General features: G+C 39.6%; 3 protein-coding genes across 4 annotated transcripts; all 3 read left to right on the top strand.

Moving 5' to 3' along the window:
• Window positions 1-702: 702 nt before the first annotated feature.
• Window positions 703-2,541, top strand: RB195_004518 (uncharacterized protein; the record flags this gene model as incomplete). Its single annotated transcript, XM_013444528.2, has 6 exons — window positions 703-828; window positions 894-1,064; window positions 1,121-1,273; window positions 1,641-1,755; window positions 1,852-1,997; window positions 2,455-2,541. 6 exons carry the CDS (start codon window positions 703-705, stop codon window positions 2,539-2,541), a joined length of 798 nt encoding a protein of 265 aa, XP_013299982.2.
• A 1,221-nt stretch (window positions 2,542-3,762) lies between these two features.
• Window positions 3,763-11,655, top strand: RB195_004517 (uncharacterized protein; the record flags this gene model as incomplete). Of its 2 annotated transcripts, XM_064182394.1 has the most annotated exons (7): window positions 3,763-3,778; window positions 8,315-8,526; window positions 9,707-9,807; window positions 9,891-10,032; window positions 10,294-10,446; window positions 11,381-11,545; window positions 11,611-11,655. In XM_064182394.1, 7 exons carry the CDS (start codon window positions 3,763-3,765, stop codon window positions 11,653-11,655), a joined length of 834 nt encoding a protein of 277 aa, XP_064033661.1. The 2 variants fall into 2 exon arrangements, with proteins under 2 accessions (XP_064033661.1, XP_013299984.2); XM_013444530.2 differs by lacking the exon at window positions 3,763-3,778 and having other exon boundaries at window positions 8,332-8,526.
• A 5,413-nt stretch (window positions 11,656-17,068) lies between these two features.
• RB195_004516 (uncharacterized protein) lies at window positions 17,069-19,646 on the top strand (the record flags this gene model as incomplete). Its single annotated transcript, XM_064182393.1, has 7 exons — window positions 17,069-17,098; window positions 17,158-17,194; window positions 17,253-17,437; window positions 17,859-17,962; window positions 18,509-18,659; window positions 18,727-18,824; window positions 19,523-19,646. The coding sequence occupies 7 exons, from the start codon at window positions 17,069-17,071 to the stop codon at window positions 19,644-19,646; spliced, it is 729 nt and encodes a 242-aa protein (XP_064033660.1).
• Between the last annotated feature and the right edge of the window lie 394 nt (window positions 19,647-20,040).

Raw genomic sequence — 20,040 nt, 5'->3', positions numbered from 1 at the left:
ATCACAAACTATTAAACAGGAGCTCAAGTATTTATTTCCGTACCAAAATCTGTTAGCAGTCTGTACCCACGAGCAGGTGATGTGACCGTACCAACAACAACATCTACGGCGCCACCACCACCGCTCACTTCTGTTAGTTCCTTTCAGATGAGTTAACTGCGCAGGACACTCGGAACAAAAGGAGGAAAAGAACGAAAAGAGAGAAGAGCACGAAGGACGAGTGCCAGCCAGTCGTCACACTACGAAACCTGTACATTGTGCAATTTTGCGTCCCAGCCGAAGTCAGGACCGTGGAATTCTCGTGGACATTTCTTCTGTTTTTGCTTCTCTTATTGCCAGTCCTAGGTTCATTTCTCCAATGGAGAAGAATTTGGACATGATGGGGGAGTAGTTATTTTGTTCGAAGTGGTTTGTGAGAAAAAACAAAGAAAAGAGGACGGGTCTCTCTCAAGAGCGTCTATTTCAATCTTCCCAAGGTGCGAATTCTATCATTCCCCGGTGTGCACAATTGGTTCGGTTCGGTTGACAGTTTGCTTTTTTTTTCGAAAATTGGTCTCAGAGTTCTACGGTTGATGTGATTGAAGAATCCTCGATTAGTACTAAATTCTAGAACCTTCGTGTTTACATCAGAAGTAAAATTTTGAGTTTCCGGTGTAGCTGTGGATTGATTGAATTTGAAACATCTTTTGTGACTTTTTTCAGATGCTAACAGCAGCTAATGATTCCGTGTCCGGTGAAAACTGTTGTCCTAATTCTGATTCTTCCGAGGGCAAACAGGAACCTGCGACCGTTAGTGGAACAAAAAAGAAACCTACAATGTTGAAATCAGTATGTTCATGAATAATGGGAATATGTATAAAAGAAGAAAGGAGGATTTTATTCATCTATTTCAGGTAGAATTAAGCAATTTCGTGATTGACAATGACATTCGTGCAGCTGCTGGTTTCAAAAAGATCAGCTTCAAACAGTCGCGATTATTATCGCCACCAACAGCTTCAGTCAAAAAAGAAAATCTAGCCCGCAAAGGAATTAGGAGGCAGAAGAGTCCAACTCCGATGAAGAAGGTAGGAAAAGAAATTTTTTAGTTGTTATACCGAAGCTCATTAATGAGTGATTCTAGAAGATCCTGGAAGCACAGAAGTATAACGAACCGACATGTTCAAGTATCAACGACACTTCTTTCAGTCCAACGCTGCTCGATGAAAAAGTAATCGAACTTCTCAAGAGGCTGAAAAAGCAGGCAAACGCTGTTCAAAAAGCAAATCCGACCAAGGTTGGTCAGTTTCTTTTTTGTTTCTGCGGCCTCACCAACAATATTTGGTTTCCTTTGTTAGCATACTATTTCTATGACGATTTCAATTCATTTATAAAGTGGCTAGATAGAAGTAAATGAGCTGTTCAGTCTTGGGGATATTCAAAACTTCAATTGTGGAAAGAGAAGTTGATTTCCTGAGAACTACTTGAAATATCGTTTTCTTGTTGCACACTTGAGAATAACTGAGATTGTGTACCCTATTTCCTCCTTTCATTCCTTCCTCGTTTCCTTATTCATTTATCGCTTTTTTGTGTTAAATCTTTTTAAAATTTTCTTTTCAATTACTAACGACTATATGCTAGCCTCACTAGTTACTATCTACCAGGCTCGAGCTAAGCGTACTTTTATCTGTGGACTGCATGAATCCCTGAAACATGTCAAAGCCGATAACGTGAAGTGCATCATTCTAGCACGTAATATTGATGCTGAGATGACTACAGGTATCATTTAGGCGTTTGAAACTGAAGATTTCTTTATAGCCCTCTTTTTTGTCCTTTAATCCCCCAGTAATCTTCCTCATCGTACTATTTTTTCAGTTTCTCTTTTCCATACTCTTCGTGAGGAGTGTCTAACTCGTGGAACGCCTATTATTCGTGCATCGACAAAGCGGTCATTAAGTCGTGCTCTCGAGAAATTTCCTTACACGAACGTCGTGGCGTTGCTTCATTTCCAAGGGTTTATTGTGAGTTTCATTGCTTCCAATATGTGCGTTTTGCCTACTGTAGTTCCTATGAAATTATTTATGAACTCGTTCTTCTATTCTCATAGTTTTTCCGTATTCATTAGTTCTGTTATTCCATTATTATTATAATTTTATTATTAGGTTACACATCTATAAATTCGTCCATGAATAGAACGTGTATTACAAAGGGGTTCCACTTCTGCTGAGGACTTTTCAATACTATTTCACTGTAGAAGACTTGCATTCTTGCCATTAGTTTAGAAAAACCAGCAGGTTTTTACGGATTTAGTCCAACCACGACCTTGTCGTTCATGTACTATGGTACATCTTTCTCTTCAAAAATAGAGATATCGATTGTTTTGTTCTGTAGTCAATTGTCATTTGTGTAATATTTCCCTTTTGATTTGTCTTCTGCACTATTCTTGTTCATTTAGCTCTATTTCTAGGAATGTTTCAGGAGCTTTATTGCGACATCGTTGATCTGTGGATGAGCGATCATTCCCATATAGACTATCACAAGGATCAAACGTCGCTGTTTGCGTGACGTTCGTTCGAGTGGCGTGACATATTGGAACTTTGTTGAGACAGTGAATGGCAACACGTACGTAATGTATGTATGACACCTTTCGGAAAGAAGAGCTTCATCCACTAAGGCGTCTGAGATATCGCCTCCTATAGCGGGTAATGAAAGTTCATGGCATGGATGCAAATTCTATTTGTGTACATTTTAAGCTGTGACAAGCTGTGAGTCTTGGTGATATCGACATTATCTTATGAAGAGGTTGTATTTTGCTTAAATGTAAAGTGGGAGCCTGTAAATTGAGGAAGAAAGAAGAACTCGCAACTCAACAATCTGAGGACATCAGGTAAATGCGTGAAATCTCGCTTTGAAGGCAAATTTTGCTGCTGAAATTAGCACTGTTTTTATACTCTCTTTCGATCCTTTTTTTTTGAGATCTTTCCCTTAATATCCATGCTTATTTATTGCAATGCCATATCTAGAGAACTATTATTTACTGATCTTTCGATTAAATCAAATGGAAGAAGCAAAAAGAAACTGGTATGAAAATATAAAGATTAAATCACGACATACAGTTAGTATTAACTCAGTAGGTGTTTGCTTCTTCGCTCCTCGTTCCAAAATCATATCAAGGCTAGCACCTAATCTTACTTTGTGGTGTTTTAATGAATGATTTATTCTGTGAAAAGAAATCCTTGTATAAAATCTATCAAACTCCTACTCGCAACTGCCAAAATTCTTTTCAAAGATTTACGATTTAAGATGCGATTTGGTTCATATTTAGCATCCCTAGTTTATCTATAGGACTGGTCTGGAAACAGTGCAAGCCTCTGGAAATGTTCTAGCTGTTTTCTGGCGGCCGAAGGGGGCAGATTCTCTTCAGGATGGCAAGATTCAGAATGATTTTAGTGATTTTCCACTCTTTCATGTCTTCTTTATTTATTACTTGTTCCTTATCAACTCCCTTTAACTTGTTTTATCTCCTTTCACTTTCTACTTCTTTGTTTTTTCTCTCTTTTCTTTTCTACTTCATTGTTTTTCGGTGAAATGTTGCTATATAGCGTTGTTTTAAGAGAATGCAACCTTGCTTGTCACGCATAAGTTCTGCTTGGCGTTGTGCTTCTTCTGAAGTTTTCCGGCTTATTGAACAAGTTTAGGATTCAGCTAGTTGGATATTCGATTTCGATTGGACGACTTTGCTTTTGTTATGATTATGACGTTTTTTACCTGCACATTGTTAGTCGTATGATTTACACTGAAGGTTGTTAAACAACGAATAAATCTTCTCTTGTTGCAGTTTAGTGTAGCCTGTTTGGTGGTTTATCCCTTATTACTGGATACCTATGTGAAAACTGGTATAGTTGAGTATTTGCACCTTTCAATTTTTTTTTCTAAAGCTTGCTGAATCACTGTTCAGTTATCGAAACCTATTTTTCACCAACGGGAAAATATGTAGAGGAGATTATTCTGTTGTTAACAACAATTTCCAACGCCCTGTGAATTGCTTTGTTCTAAATCTTTCCTGTTTAGTAAGCCCACGTGCACGTCCATCTCATGCAGAGAGATTAGCTTATTAGCTTTCTTCCCTTCTCTATGAAACCTTCAATATTTGCAAGATTCGCTACGCTAACGAATTCTAATATTCTTAAAAGAATGACTGCTCACTTCGTGCGCTTTTCCTAATACAGTTCCTTTTTTTTAATTTTTTTATCTGATGCTCTTCATCTGTGCCTTTCTTTTTTTTTTACTACCGAACAATCTCGATTTAAGTATTTGTTGGTCATTCTCCTTTGCCGTACGTTCTTTCATCCTATACTGGAAAGAAATCCCTTCATTCTATGTCCTCTACGCTTCTTCTGTTTTTTTTTTACAGCTTGTAAAGTTCTCTTGTTCAGTATCGAATGAGTCATGATCTTAAGTATCTCTTTGTCGATTTTTCGCTCTTTGCTATCGAGTTGTATATGCCCACAATTTGCATATCTGTTCGATCCAAGACCATGAATGAAAAAAGGACTGAATCCTATATATCTAAATATAAATACAAATGTACCTATATATACACATATATAAAAATTCCGACCTATATATACGCGTTCTCACCAACTTGCTGTCGAAAAGGTACCCATGGAAAAATTTAGGTATCAACTAAAAAGGATCAAAGGTTTACAGAGGTTAGTCTTTGTTTTATTCATTCTACATAATTTGCGTAAAACCTGAGACCTATCCAATGTATCTGTCCTTGAGAGGATAAATAAGATGGAAATTAAACCGTCGGAATTATTCCAAACGCGCTATCCCAAAACTATCAGGCTGATTCTCTGACGTATACTAAGGTGAAAGCGAAATGTAGCACGGTGCAGTTGCATACGGGGCTAAAGCGGAGCAGCGCAGTGTAGCAGTTACGATCTGGTGAAACCCTTGGTAGCACCGCTCATTGCTGCAGTTCGCGACTATTCCATCTCGATTTCAACCGTTTTCTCCACCGCGCCGCTTAGAGTGCGGCTGCTTGCGGAATTGACCCGACTATAAATTAGGTGCAGTGTTATTTCGTCACAGGACCTGGCCGCTTGTATAAATACTTCTAATGCTAAAACGAGTGGATATCTATCCATTTATATTATTATACCACTTATATAGCCATTTATATTATTTATTACTTATATGCCATTTATATTATTTATTATACATTTATTTTATATTTTTTATCGGATCTGCCAGAGCGCATCGATGCAGTTAGGAAAATGATGGTGAGTACGGGCCCAGATCGTATTTTGCATCTTTTGTTAACAATTTCCCACATTGTTCTCTATATTGTTTTCTCGCATGGCAAATGAGTTGTTGAAGCTACAAGGACGTTCTGTTGCGGCATTGAATAACCACCGAATCATGCGCTTTGGAGGAATTTGAAGTGATGTGAGGTGTCGTAGTCGTTTCTTGGCATTTGAACTTTTTAGAAATTCACATAATGGGAGTGAGGGTTCTACTGCGACCAGATCCGGCCATGAAATTTCGCCCGACTTCTGGTTCTGACCCGATTTTATTGAAGTAAGGAACACCAGTACAGTTGCGCTTTCGAAAGCACCCAAGAGGTTTTGTGTACCCATTAAAACGCGCAGTGCATGCTGTGCGAGCATGATTTGATGACGAATATGACGAATATGATTTAATGACGACAAGAACGACAACTGTTGCGCAGTTTTGGTGATCAATACTTTGTGTGGGGTGAAGTGTTGATATTGATTAAGGACGAGTTTATTTTGCGCTCCCCTGAAGCTGTGCTGTATTTAGGTATTCAGTTTGAGGCTACTATTATTTTTTGGACCAATAGCAGTGCTGAGGTGAGCGCGTAGATGTTGCAATTTATGTACAATTACTCCAGTACCAATGTTCTCGTAGAGGTGCGCATAGGATTTCGTAGTTTTAAAGTTAAGTAAGTTAAGAAAGTAAGTCAGTTAAGAATCAAGTATTTACTGATGACAAGGCTATTATGAAGCAAAAGAGCTCTATAGTTTAGCGTAGGTAGTCGAACTAGTGTTTACAGAGACATTTGCAGTTTTGTAATGGGTGTCCTGTTACAATCAAGGTGATTTCTGAAGATTTCAAACCAATGATTTAGAAATCTATTCAAAAAAACTTTGAAAACCATCTTGATTATCGCCAACCTTTTTTTATGCATATATCAACCGAGTTTACCACCTGCTTTCATCGACAAGCGGCTACGCGACCAAAATGGCATATTCGAATGTGTTGCCAGGAGGACAAAAATGAAACCAGGTGATGTCCCTCTATCCGTTACAAAATATTCCGCTTTACCAATTGTGCCATCTGTGTCCTCACGTCTCCATTTTGAGCTTTTAATGAAATGCATCAGAGGAGGTGTTGTACTCGAGTATCACAAATCCTCGCACTACGTTTTTGCGTATTCACGGTTTAACTGCAAACGCTTCTCTTATAGGTCTTGTTTACAGTTAGAAAATCGTTTCTGCATTTAGTACAATACCGGCTGTACGATAAATAATTGGTATCGATTATTGTGGGTTTTCCGCGGAGCAATTTTCTTCCACCCCCGTATAGTTGTCAGTTGTTTTATCCTTGCCCATTATACATTGATATTTAGCACTTTAAACTTTTTTCATTGTGCTATAACTTTTGCAGATACGCATTTTTGGAAATTTTCGCTTGCACGCAGGGCATGGAGTGGAAGTAGTGGAGGAAATCTTGCCTTACAATTATATTATAGATCTGTCAGTTTTTTTTGGAGCACAACATGTGTATGCATCAATTCAGGGTTCCATGTTGAAGCTTTTTAAATGAGATGGATTGAAACAGCATTCGTTGTTGTGAGGGAATTTAATTGGATTTTTTTTTCGAATGTTTATTGATATAAGCAAAGCCTGAAGGAGCTGCTCAAGAAAGCTGCAGGATGCTTCTAGAATTACGTTATATTTGAAGCGTTACCGTTCGTATCTTTGAACACATGTATACATAAGAGCGAAACGCGTAGCTATTTTTGTATTCCCACTGTCAGTGGGTGAAACGTAACGAGTTGCTGAAGTTGCGGCTGCAAAAATTTTAATTATAATAATAATATTATTATTATTAGGACATGTTAAATATGTTAGAACGGCGAAGAATCGCTCAATCATATGGATTCCTGTGCTAATGTTCATGACGAGTAGTTGACAATGGAAAATATATAGCATCGGATACCACTAAATGTTAAGATATACAGAACACTAGAAATTGGTTTGCTTGCTTGTCTGTTTACTCATAGTCACACGTTCATGAGTCTCTAAAGTGCGGCAGCACCGCATCGTCGAGTAGCGATGCGGTGTTGCCGAGGGTACCCCTCGATCTCTCCTCTCCAAGGTGTCGCTTCGAGCGCAGCCGCTTGCGCTACTGCACCAAGCTCCAGGTCGCTTTAACCCGACTATAGCATCTGCAGTGCATTTGTGAATAGTTACTAAGATAAAAGGAACTAGGGATGATTAACTCTTCCGGATGGATAGAGCTGGAACCCAAAATAGAGAATACTACGGAAAACAAACTATTAAGTTTAGAACGAATCTACTGTTAGATTTCTATGTTGGGAATGAAGTGTTTGGATTTCTATAACTGATGTCTTTGTCGGGAATTTCTTTTTCAAAAGTGCTTAACGATTATTGTGTTCAACCATATTATTGGATCTTTTGCAGTAGATCAGTGAGGAAAGTTGTGAAGTGAAAGTGAACCTGCAAACTTGTTACCTTGTACTCCAGTATAGGTTGTTTCGTTCCTACTTTCCTCACTGATCATTTCTTCTCATTTCTAGATCACATCTGATTTTATGTAATTGTAAATTGATGTGTAATTTATAGCGAGTCTTCGCTTGATCTCCTCTAGTGTGAGAACGATTTTTTTTTCCAATTCTTGAACTCCAGAATTATAACGGTGTTTAATTTGACTCGAGAGTTTCTTTTTATAATTTCAAGAACACTTTATTTGATTAATAATCCGCAAGTATTCAGTTTTGAGCACTGGTTAATGTACACTGGAAAGAAGATTGGCTAGTCCTCTCTTCTTTCATTTTTATACAGTTTTCTTCGGCTAGAAATAGTTTATTTGCATGTCGTTCATTTACGTGTGGTCCGTTTCGATGAACAAAGCAGTTCAATGGAGATTGCAGTATTAATTTAACATATCACTTACATATAAGAATGTTCATGTATTACCGTAAAGATAACGAAAATCTCACAGGACGGATGTCGCACTTCCTTCTGAACTGTTTAGTGCATCGAAATCGACTGTGCAATTGTAGCTATTTCGTCTGGATGCATGTGGACCAGTAGTGTTGCACCATTGAGTCGACTTCTACTGTCAGGCCTATCAGCCTCGTTTGCAATACAGCCTCAAACGTGTACGAAAGTCACACCGTTCACGTCTGTCCTAGCAACGAGACTCCACAGTACAGCCATGAGCCAGGCCCCGCCTCCTGTTGTGATCAACGCGAAGAAGAATCACACGTCGACTGTAAGTGTCTTTGACTTATTCATGTACTTGATTTGGGATATCGAACGCGAAAGCTTGGGATGGTTTTAAGGATCCTCATAGGAGGATCAAAAGCTCAAGATAAAAGAGGGGAAGAAGGCTCTGCAATAAAATATTCTCCCGTTTCATCTGCAAATAGCATGTAGTTAGTTAGAGAAAGGTAATATAAAAAATTCACATTAACTCGTTTAATATTCACGTTAAACGTATTTCCAAATCTTCATACCTTTAATGCCTTTTTATTACATCCATCTAACTCCAGTAGTCGAAATCAACACTTCTTTCCAAAAAAAAAAAATTTTTTTTTGATTGAATCCAATTTCTGGCAACATCGCCTCCGTGCATTCTCTTTCTACGAAGGAAAATATTGGAGGGTCTATTTTTTTTCATTTTGGCTCACTTTTCTTGTATCCAACTGTAGCGCCTATGTGATGTCATTGATCTAAAGAACTATGGGTTGAGACCGGTGTGCCGGGTGAGGTTTCGGCTGCATCGTAGGGAAAGAATACCTGATTTAGCGTACCAAATCATTTTTGAAATGGCTTTTCTGCTGTGGTTTGCTTCTTGGCACATAGAATTTAGAATTCAGTAATTTATTATGAAAACCAACTTTTCATGTCAATGTCACTTATTATCAAGTGGTTGATATGCTTTCTATTACATTATGGATTTGATTTCATTCAAATTGCAAATTGAAATTCTGTTTTTTTTTACGTCCAGCATAGAATTTTCTATAATTAGCAACAGTTCTACAATTATCGCAAAAATGTCGCTTCGAGTAAGCGCTACTTGTATGTGCAGTTTATGTCATAAAGTAGAAAGTAATAACGGAGTCTAGAAGAGAAGTGTCACAACGTATTTTTGAGCTGACTTTTCCTCAAGGAACAAATTGGTAATGCCGGATTCCTCTCGATTTTTTTCTTTTTTATTTGCTTTTGATATGGTGACCTGAGGACAGTATAGGTTGTGGTTTCATTCTTTCGAGAATAACTGACAGTAATGATTTTTCCCGCCCTCTTCTTTTCCTTTATGTCACTAATATCGATGTAGTGTTCTTATAAAGACGAGTTTATAATTCACTCGTCTTTTTGCACCACAGGGAGTTATCCTCTATGAATACATGTACATTACTATCTCCTCAATGCTGGTGCAGTATTTTTAGGTGATTTTCCTTCACGGCCTTGGTGACCAAGGTGATGGTTGGTCGGATGTATTTGCACATGAAATTCGTCATGATAACATAAAGTATATCTGTCCTAGCAGGTGACTTTTCTGTAGTTTTGAGAAGCTTCCCACAGAATTGACTCTATTTGTTTATACTCTGTGAAAAAAAAAAACAGTTTCAGTGCATCTCGACCAGTAACGCTTAATATGGGTATGCGAATGCCGGCCTGGTTCGATTTGTATGGATTAGACGCATCTTCTAGGGAAGACGATGAAGGAATTGCGCAAGCTACTCGACTTGTACATGGAATGCTTGATGCTGAAGTGTGTACTTACCTATTCTCTTAAAGGCAGCTTATCATAAAATTTTCGATGTTTCGACCTCTCGTGGACAATGTGGAGTTCGGGGTTTAGATTACGAATGTAAGCGTGACAACGTCATACTCGCAGTCTTCACCCTAAGCTGAACTCAACTCACCCAAACGTCTTCGAGAAATGTAAATACATCGAAACTTTCACGATACGTTGCCTTAACTTTCACTTGTATCACTTTAATCAGGTATTCAGTCATTATGATTTTTTTAGATTGCAAATGGAATTCCAGCAGAGAAAATAATTCTTGGTGGTTTTTCGATGGGCGGGGCTCTTGCTCTCTATGCTGGTTTGACTTATCATCACAAACTCGGGGGTATTGTTGGACTGAGTTCGTTCCTCATTCAACGCGATAAACTACCTGGTGTACGTTTCTGTTATTAACCTATTGCAACTTTTTGGTTTTACTAATATTTTTGGGTGGAGACCTAAGAAAGCATCGGCAATGTTTCTACTAGCTACTGAGTGGATGTGCTTGCTTTTTGTTTTCTACAGGGTAGTATTTCTCCTTGGTAGAATTTGTGAAAGAATCGGTCAGATTTGGTCTTCGTGTCGAAACGGGCATTCCAGATTGATTGTTTTCACAATGAAGGAGTAAAATGTGTCATGTAAGTGATTAGCCATTAGCGGAGGAGCTGCTCGGTTGGTGAAGAGCTTCATTACCATTTTGGTCAGAGTTTCTCCTTCAAGGTGATGAAATTAATGCCGAGCTTCATCTATCCCATTCTTTAGTGAGTCCAGGAACTGTGTGTAGCGAATATTGGCCCGGCCTGTTTCCTGGCTATTCTTCACCTAATCTTCTTCCAAGTTATTCTAAGGACTCTTTTTGTGAAGAACTCCAACGTTAGGATTGGTGCATTGTTCTCTCCGGTGATGCTATGATCATTCAAGAGCATGAGTTAAATGCTGCAGTAACAACACACGCATACTATAAACTCTTAAGGCGAAGGTTTAGATGTTGAACTCTCCTCTTCTGAGTTGCCCTGGTGATGGCTTCAAGCTTTGGGAAGGTAGCGCAAAAATTTGTTGCTATTAAGAGTACGTAGCAGTGCCAGAACTGCTCTTCGTTAGCTGCGTCGATAGCGGATGGTGAAGGTCAGAGCTGAAACGTTAGACTGTGTATAACACAGTCACAGAGAGGACTAAGGATTTCCCAGTGTTCCCTTCCGTATGCCCCTTTAACGCGTGCTATTGAATGTCATTGCATTATTCTTAGAGTTCTGTTCACATGGAAGTGATCCTTGTTTCTAACCATTAGTTGCGTTCTTAACACTTCTTGATATAATCGAGCTGATTTCAGAATCACAGAGCGAACCTCGCCACACCAATTTTCCTTGGACACGGTTCAAATGATTTTCTAGTACCGTTAACATTTGGTCAACTCACGGAAAGGATGATTAAGACCTTCAATCCAAACGTGCAGTTACGTGTCTATAATGGAATGGCGCACAGCAGTTGTGCAGAGGTGGGGCGACCACTATCTTTCATTCACTGGCATTTTGTCATCGACATCATCCATCTTTTTTTCAGGAGCTTCGTGACGTTAAAAACTTCATTAATGAGAGGGTAAACTAGTCCGTTCAGCAGTCATCAGTGTGGCAGTTCTTGAACTGCCGCTCATTAAGCTCCTACCTTTACCGTTTCGTTGTCGTTGAATTTGAATGCCCTTCTGCAATACATGCTCCATCATTCCGTACTAGTTATCATATTATATTTATACTTGTTTTAGCTCAAACTTGATAAACTTCGAAGATTTCAATGGTTTTTCATCGTAGAACTCAGGAGAATCCCTTCATTTTTTTTTCTGTATTTTCATTTAAATTTGTAGCGCTGATAGGTTTTAGGGGGCACACATGTGTAAATTAATAAACGTGAAGGAAGTATTTGGTGCAGTGCTATGGAAAAGTACGAAGTGAGATTTTCGTCCACAGCGCACGTTGAGGGACGGTGTTTCGATCGGTTAGGAATTTTACGCGGTAGATTCACTGAAGCGTAAACAGGTGTATCTACACATTTGGTAACTCTCCACTTTTAACAAAAGCTTCAGAAATCACAAAAAAAAGAAAATCACACACCTGACTTCGTAATCCACTCATGGGATTTATGGTGCGAGAGGGTAGCGTTAAAAAATCTACTTTTGTGGAGTAACACAAGGTTCTTGCATACATATACGTGTACAAAATCATTTTGTTGGAGAATATTAATTTCCACGACAATCTCTTTTTTGCAAAAACGCTAATTTTGCTGCTCAACAAGCCTTCCTGAAATTACGGCATTATATACTGGATTTATGTTTTGTTTTGGCAACGACACGCTGGTGAAACATTATTTATCGCCTGACAACCACATCATTATCAAAAGTCCGAAGATCGTCCGAGATTTTTGCTGCTTATATTCAGTGAAACATCTCCTCTCTCTATGCCAATCGCCCCTCGTTCTAGGTACACTAGAAGATATAGGTACATTAGAACTCCAGACAGAAAAACAAATTGACCAGTCTCACCGATTGGACTGTCTAGTGAACCCTCGTGTTCTTAGATTGTTACCTGTGATGAATGAAGTGTGATTAAAGGCATCACCCCGCGAATCTGGCGTGGTATGGATTTTCTGCAATTCGTTGAAAATCCATTCCCTAGGAAACAACGTTCCGGAGCTCTCTATTCACAGTGATACAGGAAGAGATTAGTGGAACCACCCCTGTATTCATAATCGACGGCCCGATATAGGTATACTCCAACGAAAATCCATACCACGTTAGATTCTTGGGGTGATACCTTTAAATATTGGCGTCTGGACTGTGTTAAGGAACTGCACTTGGGACAGTCTTATAGCTCAAAAATTCCCACGAACTGCATAAAGTCATAGGAAATCGATAAGCGCTCATTTTTGTTAATCATTCCTGGCGGAGGTCCAGAAGACATTTAATGCTTTCTTAGTAGCTATTTCTCTAGGAATGAAATAATGAAAGGATAAGGAAATTGAAATTAAATTAGCCCATTTTGCTGTATTATTAAGTTAGCTGGTCCCTTCGTGGGATCAATCTGGAATGCAAAAGCAACATGTACTATCTGCATTGAATGTGCTCGACAGCACGGGCATGCATCCGATCTGGAAAGAAAAAAGGTTTTAAATTGATTAGGTGGTAGTTATCTTGTTTGTCTATCAACACTCGCGCATATTGATCGAATTTCGGTAAATTTGCATTACTTGTCTAGTTCTGGTAATTCTTCGGAATGTGCACATGCTCAGCAGGAAGCAAGAAAGGAGGATGGTCTGAAGAAGCCTCATAGCAATTTTTCCTCTCCTGATTATGTCCAGTCTTTAACTGACTGAGTTACGTTGAGGGACGTGTCAAATCAAAGACATCTTGCGCTGGAGGTGTTTCTGGGCCCCACCTATTAGAATTGCTCGGGGCCCCATGCCTATATCCATGCCTCGAGGCCCCATACCTAGCCTGTTAGAATTCAATCTCAAATGCCAAGCAATACGTGAAAAAAGGCTTTATCCGAATGCATCACATATCGAGCCGCTGCTGGTGAGTACCAGGTACAAAAAAGCCTTGAAAAAAGAACCTCTGGAGTACAATTGGAAGGAAATTCTGCATGCAGTGCAAGAATCAGTTCAAAGAAGTGTCGCTACTGTTTTCGCGAATATAATGCTACGCTAGTGGCTTTATTGAACAATGCAATTCACACTTTTTCTCATGACATGTAAATGATCACTGGGAAGTTTGGTTCCCGTGTTTTTCGACGTCAATCTCAACCCCGAACAACACCACAGAAGCAGACTCTTACTTATGAATTTTGAATCGCTTGGAAGTTTGGCGCATAGTCCGTAGTATGAGGATTAGTCGAGCAAGAAATTGACGCTATCCTTCATGAAATCATTGAAATGATGGCATGCTAAGATGATACGGTCTCAGCGAACCGATAGCAACTGCATCGCAGATGATAATAAAATCAGCAGCTTGAGAGCGACAGGGTAAGCGTGCTAGTAAAAGAACCCTCTCGATCATTCGCTTTAAGACGTTATTATCTTTCCAAAAGGTCCATGAAGAATGCTTTTTTCGAGATCGATGTATCCATTTTGAAAACATTCCAGAAAGTGGAATTATAATTGTACGTGAACGTTGGATATGACATGGGAAATCTATGGTTAGTTTCCTGCAGAAGTACGAGAATCGCGGCTAACATGCGAATGATTCGGAGCGTGACCTAAGATATAACGGTCCTAGATGAACACGATACGAAAACTGAACAGTAAGATTATTCTAACACAATGGTTCAAAGGGCAGCCATATGAAACCAATGACTTATTAAACTAGCCAACTAGCACTTTTCAATTTTGCTATGTCCACCTACAACCCCAGCAATACCCTTTCGTGTAGACATGCCAACTCGACAGTTTTGTGGTATAGTACTTTTAAAACCTGTGTAATCTGTACAATGACAACAGTGACCTCTAATAACTCAAGTAAGTTGCGTCCAAACGATATGAAGCACGCACAGCTGCGAATGCGGCTGCCTTCGAAAAGGTGCGGTAGAGACAGCGTTTGGAATCGAGGTGGGACCATGGCAAATTGCAAAGATGGGTGACGGTAGCGAGGATCCTCACACGATCCCAACCGCTCTCTCCACTGCACCGCTTCGAGCGCAGCCACTTATGAAACTGTCCATTCTTCATGTCCTTTTGACCCGACTATGTTATCCTAACTTGACTAACTACGTGACATCTTAGGGGCGCATAGTCTTGGAACAAAAGAAGATTAAAGACATCACCCCATGAATCTTTCAGCCGGGTAATGCCTATACGGGGTCATAGATTGTGTGGAAGAGGGTGATTTCGTTTATCTCTCCCTGTATCAGGGTAAATAGGTGACGTTTCTGTTGCAAAGCGCAACGATTGCCTCCCGTCCCACCTGCGATTCGTCGAAAACCCATTCGGACGAATCGCAGGCGGGGCGGAGGGCAATGGTTGCACATTGCAACAGAAATCGTCGTAAGAAATAGCGCTCCGGTGTCGTCCGTTTACACTGGTACATGGAGAGATGAACGGAACCACCATCTTCCCCACAATCTACGACCCCGTTAGGCATTACCCGGCTGAAAACCATGCCACCCCAGATTCGTGGGGTGATGCCTTTAAGTAGGGTGCAAAAATCCAGAGCACCCGTGAGGGACCCATCGAAGTCATAATTGTTCGATGTTTGTAAAATATCAAATATCTATAGTATGTCTCCTGAAGTTGAAGTTTCCGTATGTAAGATCTAAGAAGTTGTGTCACCAAAAAAAGTCAGAAAAGAACGAGAAATATTAATATGCTACAATAACTAACGAGTTTCCTCCGTTGTTACACTTAAGCGGTTTTATTATACACTCACAGATGTGGAAGTGTTCAAACCATTTTGAGTCATCTCTTCTTCAACTTTAGTTGCTCTGCAGGGTCTGAGATCCCACACTATGTGGATAAAAATATCTCTTTCATTGATTCTCCCACACTCCTTAAGCGTAGTAAAATCTCATTTGTATAAGTTTTTTTCCTTTCATCTTTCGTCGTACCTATGCTGCCGGTTGTTGTTAATGGGAGGACATCAATTTTAGCGAATTTTCGGTTCCATATATTCCTTCACTGTGAAAAATGAAGAATTCTTACGGTGGTTACTGGCGTAAATTACAATAGAACGCTTGCTTTTCGCAACAGGAGTGTGGAGTTTGTTAAAGGCATCACCCCACGAATCTGAGGTGGTGCAGATTTCAGGTGGAGTATTCGTATACAGGATGGGAGACTACGGAGAGGGAGGTGATTCCGTCCATTTCCTCCTAATTGCCGTAAAAAACGGCCCGGAAGATACGGCTTCATTCGTTTTGGCGCACTATTTTGTACAAGAGGTTCGATTGGAGCGCGCCAGTCTTGTGCGGCGCCGCATCTTCCGGGCCGTTTTTTACGGCAATTAGCAAGAAATGGACGGAATCACTTTCCTCTCCGTAGTCTCCCTTCCCTTATACGAATACTCCACCTGAAATCTGCACCACCTCAGATTCGTGGGGTAATGCCTTTAAGCAAACATAATTTTTCGTGCATTTTGCTTAGTCTGAACCAATGTTTACGTTTCAGCTTCTGTATAAATTCCTTAGATCAAACACGAAATCTAACAAGTAGAAATCTCGGTGTTCATTGGTTCACTGGATCCGATACGACGCATTCTCAAATACAGACCATATGCGTGCCGGTGTTTCAAAAAAGTTAACGCCAATCATCATCATGATTGGCGTTAATTTTTTTGTTACGTGGTGGTCTGCTGAGTCAACAAGTCTAGCTAATGAGATAAGTACTAGCCTATGTGTTGCTGTTTGAGTTTGCTTACCGTTTGGGTGCTTTCTGTAGGGTGATGCGCTTGAGGGGATAGGTCACTAATGGCTTGAGGGGATAGGTCACTAATGGCTTTGACGCTTCCAGGCTCTGACGAAGGCGATATCGCCGAAACGTTAGCTGCTGTTTAATAAAGATCGATACCAATCTTGGCTACAGCTCAAGGAAATCAGTTAAAACTACGTTTCAACATGCCGAGATTCAAAGACAGTCGAACATGGGCAATCATCATCATGTTAGAATCATCAAAACCAATTCCAGCTTTAAGAAGTGAAATAATGCAACAAGTCATATTAAAACGCATCGTATTGTACATTTTGAACTTTACGTGAATTTCTATCCTCGAATTTCCAGTTATGAATGCATCGTTCGATCAAACAATGGAAAGCCGATGCTACATAGAAGTCAGCGTTTTTCGAATTTTTCACCCGCACAGAAGAAAAAAAACACAATGGAGCGCATGCGGACTATTCAAGATATAGACCAAAATCGTTGACGCAAATGCTAAAGGTAAATATTAATTCATAAAAGACCATATGTGCGAGCAATCAATTTTCACACTCGGATCTCATATCCGATCTCTATAAATGAGGAGTGCCATCGTCATTCACATTCAGTCATGCTCATCATCTTTTCCATAGCAGTTGGGGTAGAGTTGTCGGTTTCTCTATAGTGCCTCATTTTATCGGTACAAATCAGATATTTCAGGCACTAGTTCTTCCCACTACTCTGCCTCAAGACGTTGGTTAGTACTAGTGGAATCTCACTTAATCTACACCTTTCATTTCCATCGTTCATTTCAGGTAATACTCCGGTGAAACCGCTATGTAAAGGCGGCACATATGATGAGGAGTACATTCATGACTACGTCGTCCAATCCATCAACGATCACCGCTATACACTGTTAAGAGGAACTGAACTAAATGGACCGTGGAATGGAAAAGGATATGGAAAAAAGTTCCCGCGAGCAAAAACTATGAATAAATTAGTAAGTTGGTACTGGATGAAATATTTGATGTGTGAGAAACTGGGGGATATGAGAAACGCTAAAACAAGGGAGTATGGTGGTGTCAGAATGATCTGGTGGTTGAGGCCAGCCGCTCACTCTACTCCGGCGCTTCAGCAGCTTAAGTGAATACAACAGTTTTCAGGTCGTTTTGACCCGATTATACAACAAATATTTGACTATGCTACTTATTTTTTCTGTTGACCTCACAATCAACAAAAAAAAAATCATAGCAATGGTTATTCTTTGAGCTGCTGCAGTTGCCAGTTGAAAATGTTCTTCAAGCGGTTATGTTAAAGGCTCTGGGTGAGGTAAGAATTTTCCCCGTTGCCTCAGTATAAGGGAAAATACAGGGAAAGAAAGATCAAGTTGAAGATGTGAGACAAAATGGCGTTGAATTTAGGAGTACAGCTGCAACCTCGAAAAGAAAGCTTTTGCTCTGTTGGATAAGTCGTGTTCAACGAACACTCCTACCGGTCCAAATGGAACGGCAGCCTTATTCTACCAGTACGTTTATGCTCACTTTAAAGACCGGCGGTATAAGCACCCCATGTTTTCTGTGTGTTCTGGTTATAACTTTCTCCTCTTCATCTTCCTCTATATCTCCAGAACGCCTGGCATATGTTGTAGGTAGGATTCGAAACAAAAATTAAATATACACTAGAATAATAAACTGTAACCATAAACAGTGATAATATACAAAAGCGTGCATTTGAGCTGAATCCCACCGAAATATACTGCTAGAATATTATCACTGCGGGTATCTTGATATTGGTTCTAGTTTCAGAACCTTTGCATCTTTGCTGCAAAAATATCCTACCTTCTAGCTTAACGTTTTATGACCGTGAATGAATGACCGTGAATCAAAGACAGTAGAGAAAGCAACGGTAGATTTAATTTCAAAAGTTCGCAGACGTAGTTAAAGACCTGTTCTTCACGAGGTAAAAGAATGGTTCTGAAAAGATGAGCAGATGCGAGCTGATCATCTTTAGTAATATTTAAAGAAAAGTAAATTTGTGTGAAAATTCATTGGCTGAATAGAAGATTTTTTAGCAATGATGTAGACTTCGACGACCCTGAACTGTACTCAGCTATTTGGGATTGGAGTGAGCAGATCCGTGAATTTGCAGTTAGTGATGACGCTATTACCAAGAAACAAGTTGTGTACAAGGACAAGGACAGGAATTTGTATGAATATTTGACTGTACGTTTAGCTCAGCTTATCTGTGCTGCACACATCAGTGTGGGAGATAATAAGATTTTTTTTTCAGTTCATGAGAGCCGCCATTTCTAAAATTGGATGTGCGGATATAACTTGCAGGAATGGAGATTTGAGAAAATATAGAGCAGTTTGCCTGGTCAATAGGGAGTGAGTTATTACTCGCATTTACTCAAATCCCGCGAATTTGAGAGCATTGGGTAAGATTGCGGATATTTATTTATTTAGTTGACTGTTTAAGAGAATGCCTATCTGTCTTACCTCTCCACTTATTTATAAACATATGAAACAGTTACTTGACCTAAAAACGTAGCGCAGCTTCCTGTGCTAGTGCAGACCGCTCGCAGACCGAATTCCCGTTTGCGCCGATCAGAAAGGGGATGGGATGAAGAAAAGATATTACCTCCTAACGACAAGAAACAGCAAGTTGTTGGAAAAACAGCAATATTCTGAAGTCTTGGTGGAAGCAGATGACTTAAAATAAGACGAGCGACAAATTTTAGGGTCTGCAGGAATTGTCAATTTATATCTTGGACAATTCTCAGATCATCGTCGATTTGGGTTATTTATCAAACCTGCAGTTCCTTAATTCAAACAATTATGAACAAGCAGTACTTGCACGTACTATAAGCGCTTGTCGCACCAGTATCAGTCGGTTTCGGTTACTCGGCCCAAAATGATTTATGATTTTTTTCGCTGTTATGTAAAATATTGTGAACGACGGTAATCAAATTCTCACACAAACTGTACTTTCGACTGGAGAAAATATTAATAATAAATTCAAACGATAAGTATGAAAAATCATGAGTGCAGCTTTGTTGGAAGTTACCAACTGTGTTCTCTTTCAGTCCCCTCAAGGATGGTGATGTCGTCTTCAAAGCTGGATTAGGCGGTTGCAAAAATGGGGAGACGTGCCGAAATGGGGTCTGCGATGAGTTCGGATTATGTGATTTGAGCAAAAAGGCTCCGTGAAGCCAGAAAAAAAAAACAATTTCTTGTAAACCGATATCCAACAGAACACTCTTGAATAATTCGTTCAAATAAAGGGTTTCTTCCCAATTTTCATATTCGGACTATCTATAATTTTCTTTAGTCTTCTTTTTACTTCACACCAGAACTCTGGTGGAATGTTAAGCTAGCGACAAAATCCTGTTACATAGATAACTCATCTAGAAAGAGACGATGTAGTGAGTCTTCAACGAGCACATTGTGAAAAGTTTACAGCCTTAGACAGTGATGCTCGATGTTCTCTCTTGTTAAGAATCCATTGAAGAGACGAGGAGAAAATCTAAGAGATTTTTTCGAACCTCCCATTTTCATGATTTTGCCTGAATCTGGTCAAATATGTCGCCTTCAGGCATTTTGA

This window comes from Necator americanus, chromosome I, assembly GCF_031761385.1.
Source record: "Necator americanus strain Aroian chromosome I, whole genome shotgun sequence".
Lineage (NCBI taxonomy): Eukaryota > Metazoa > Nematoda > Chromadorea > Rhabditida > Ancylostomatidae > Necator > Necator americanus.
This window is presented reverse-complemented; position numbering and strand designations above follow the sequence as displayed.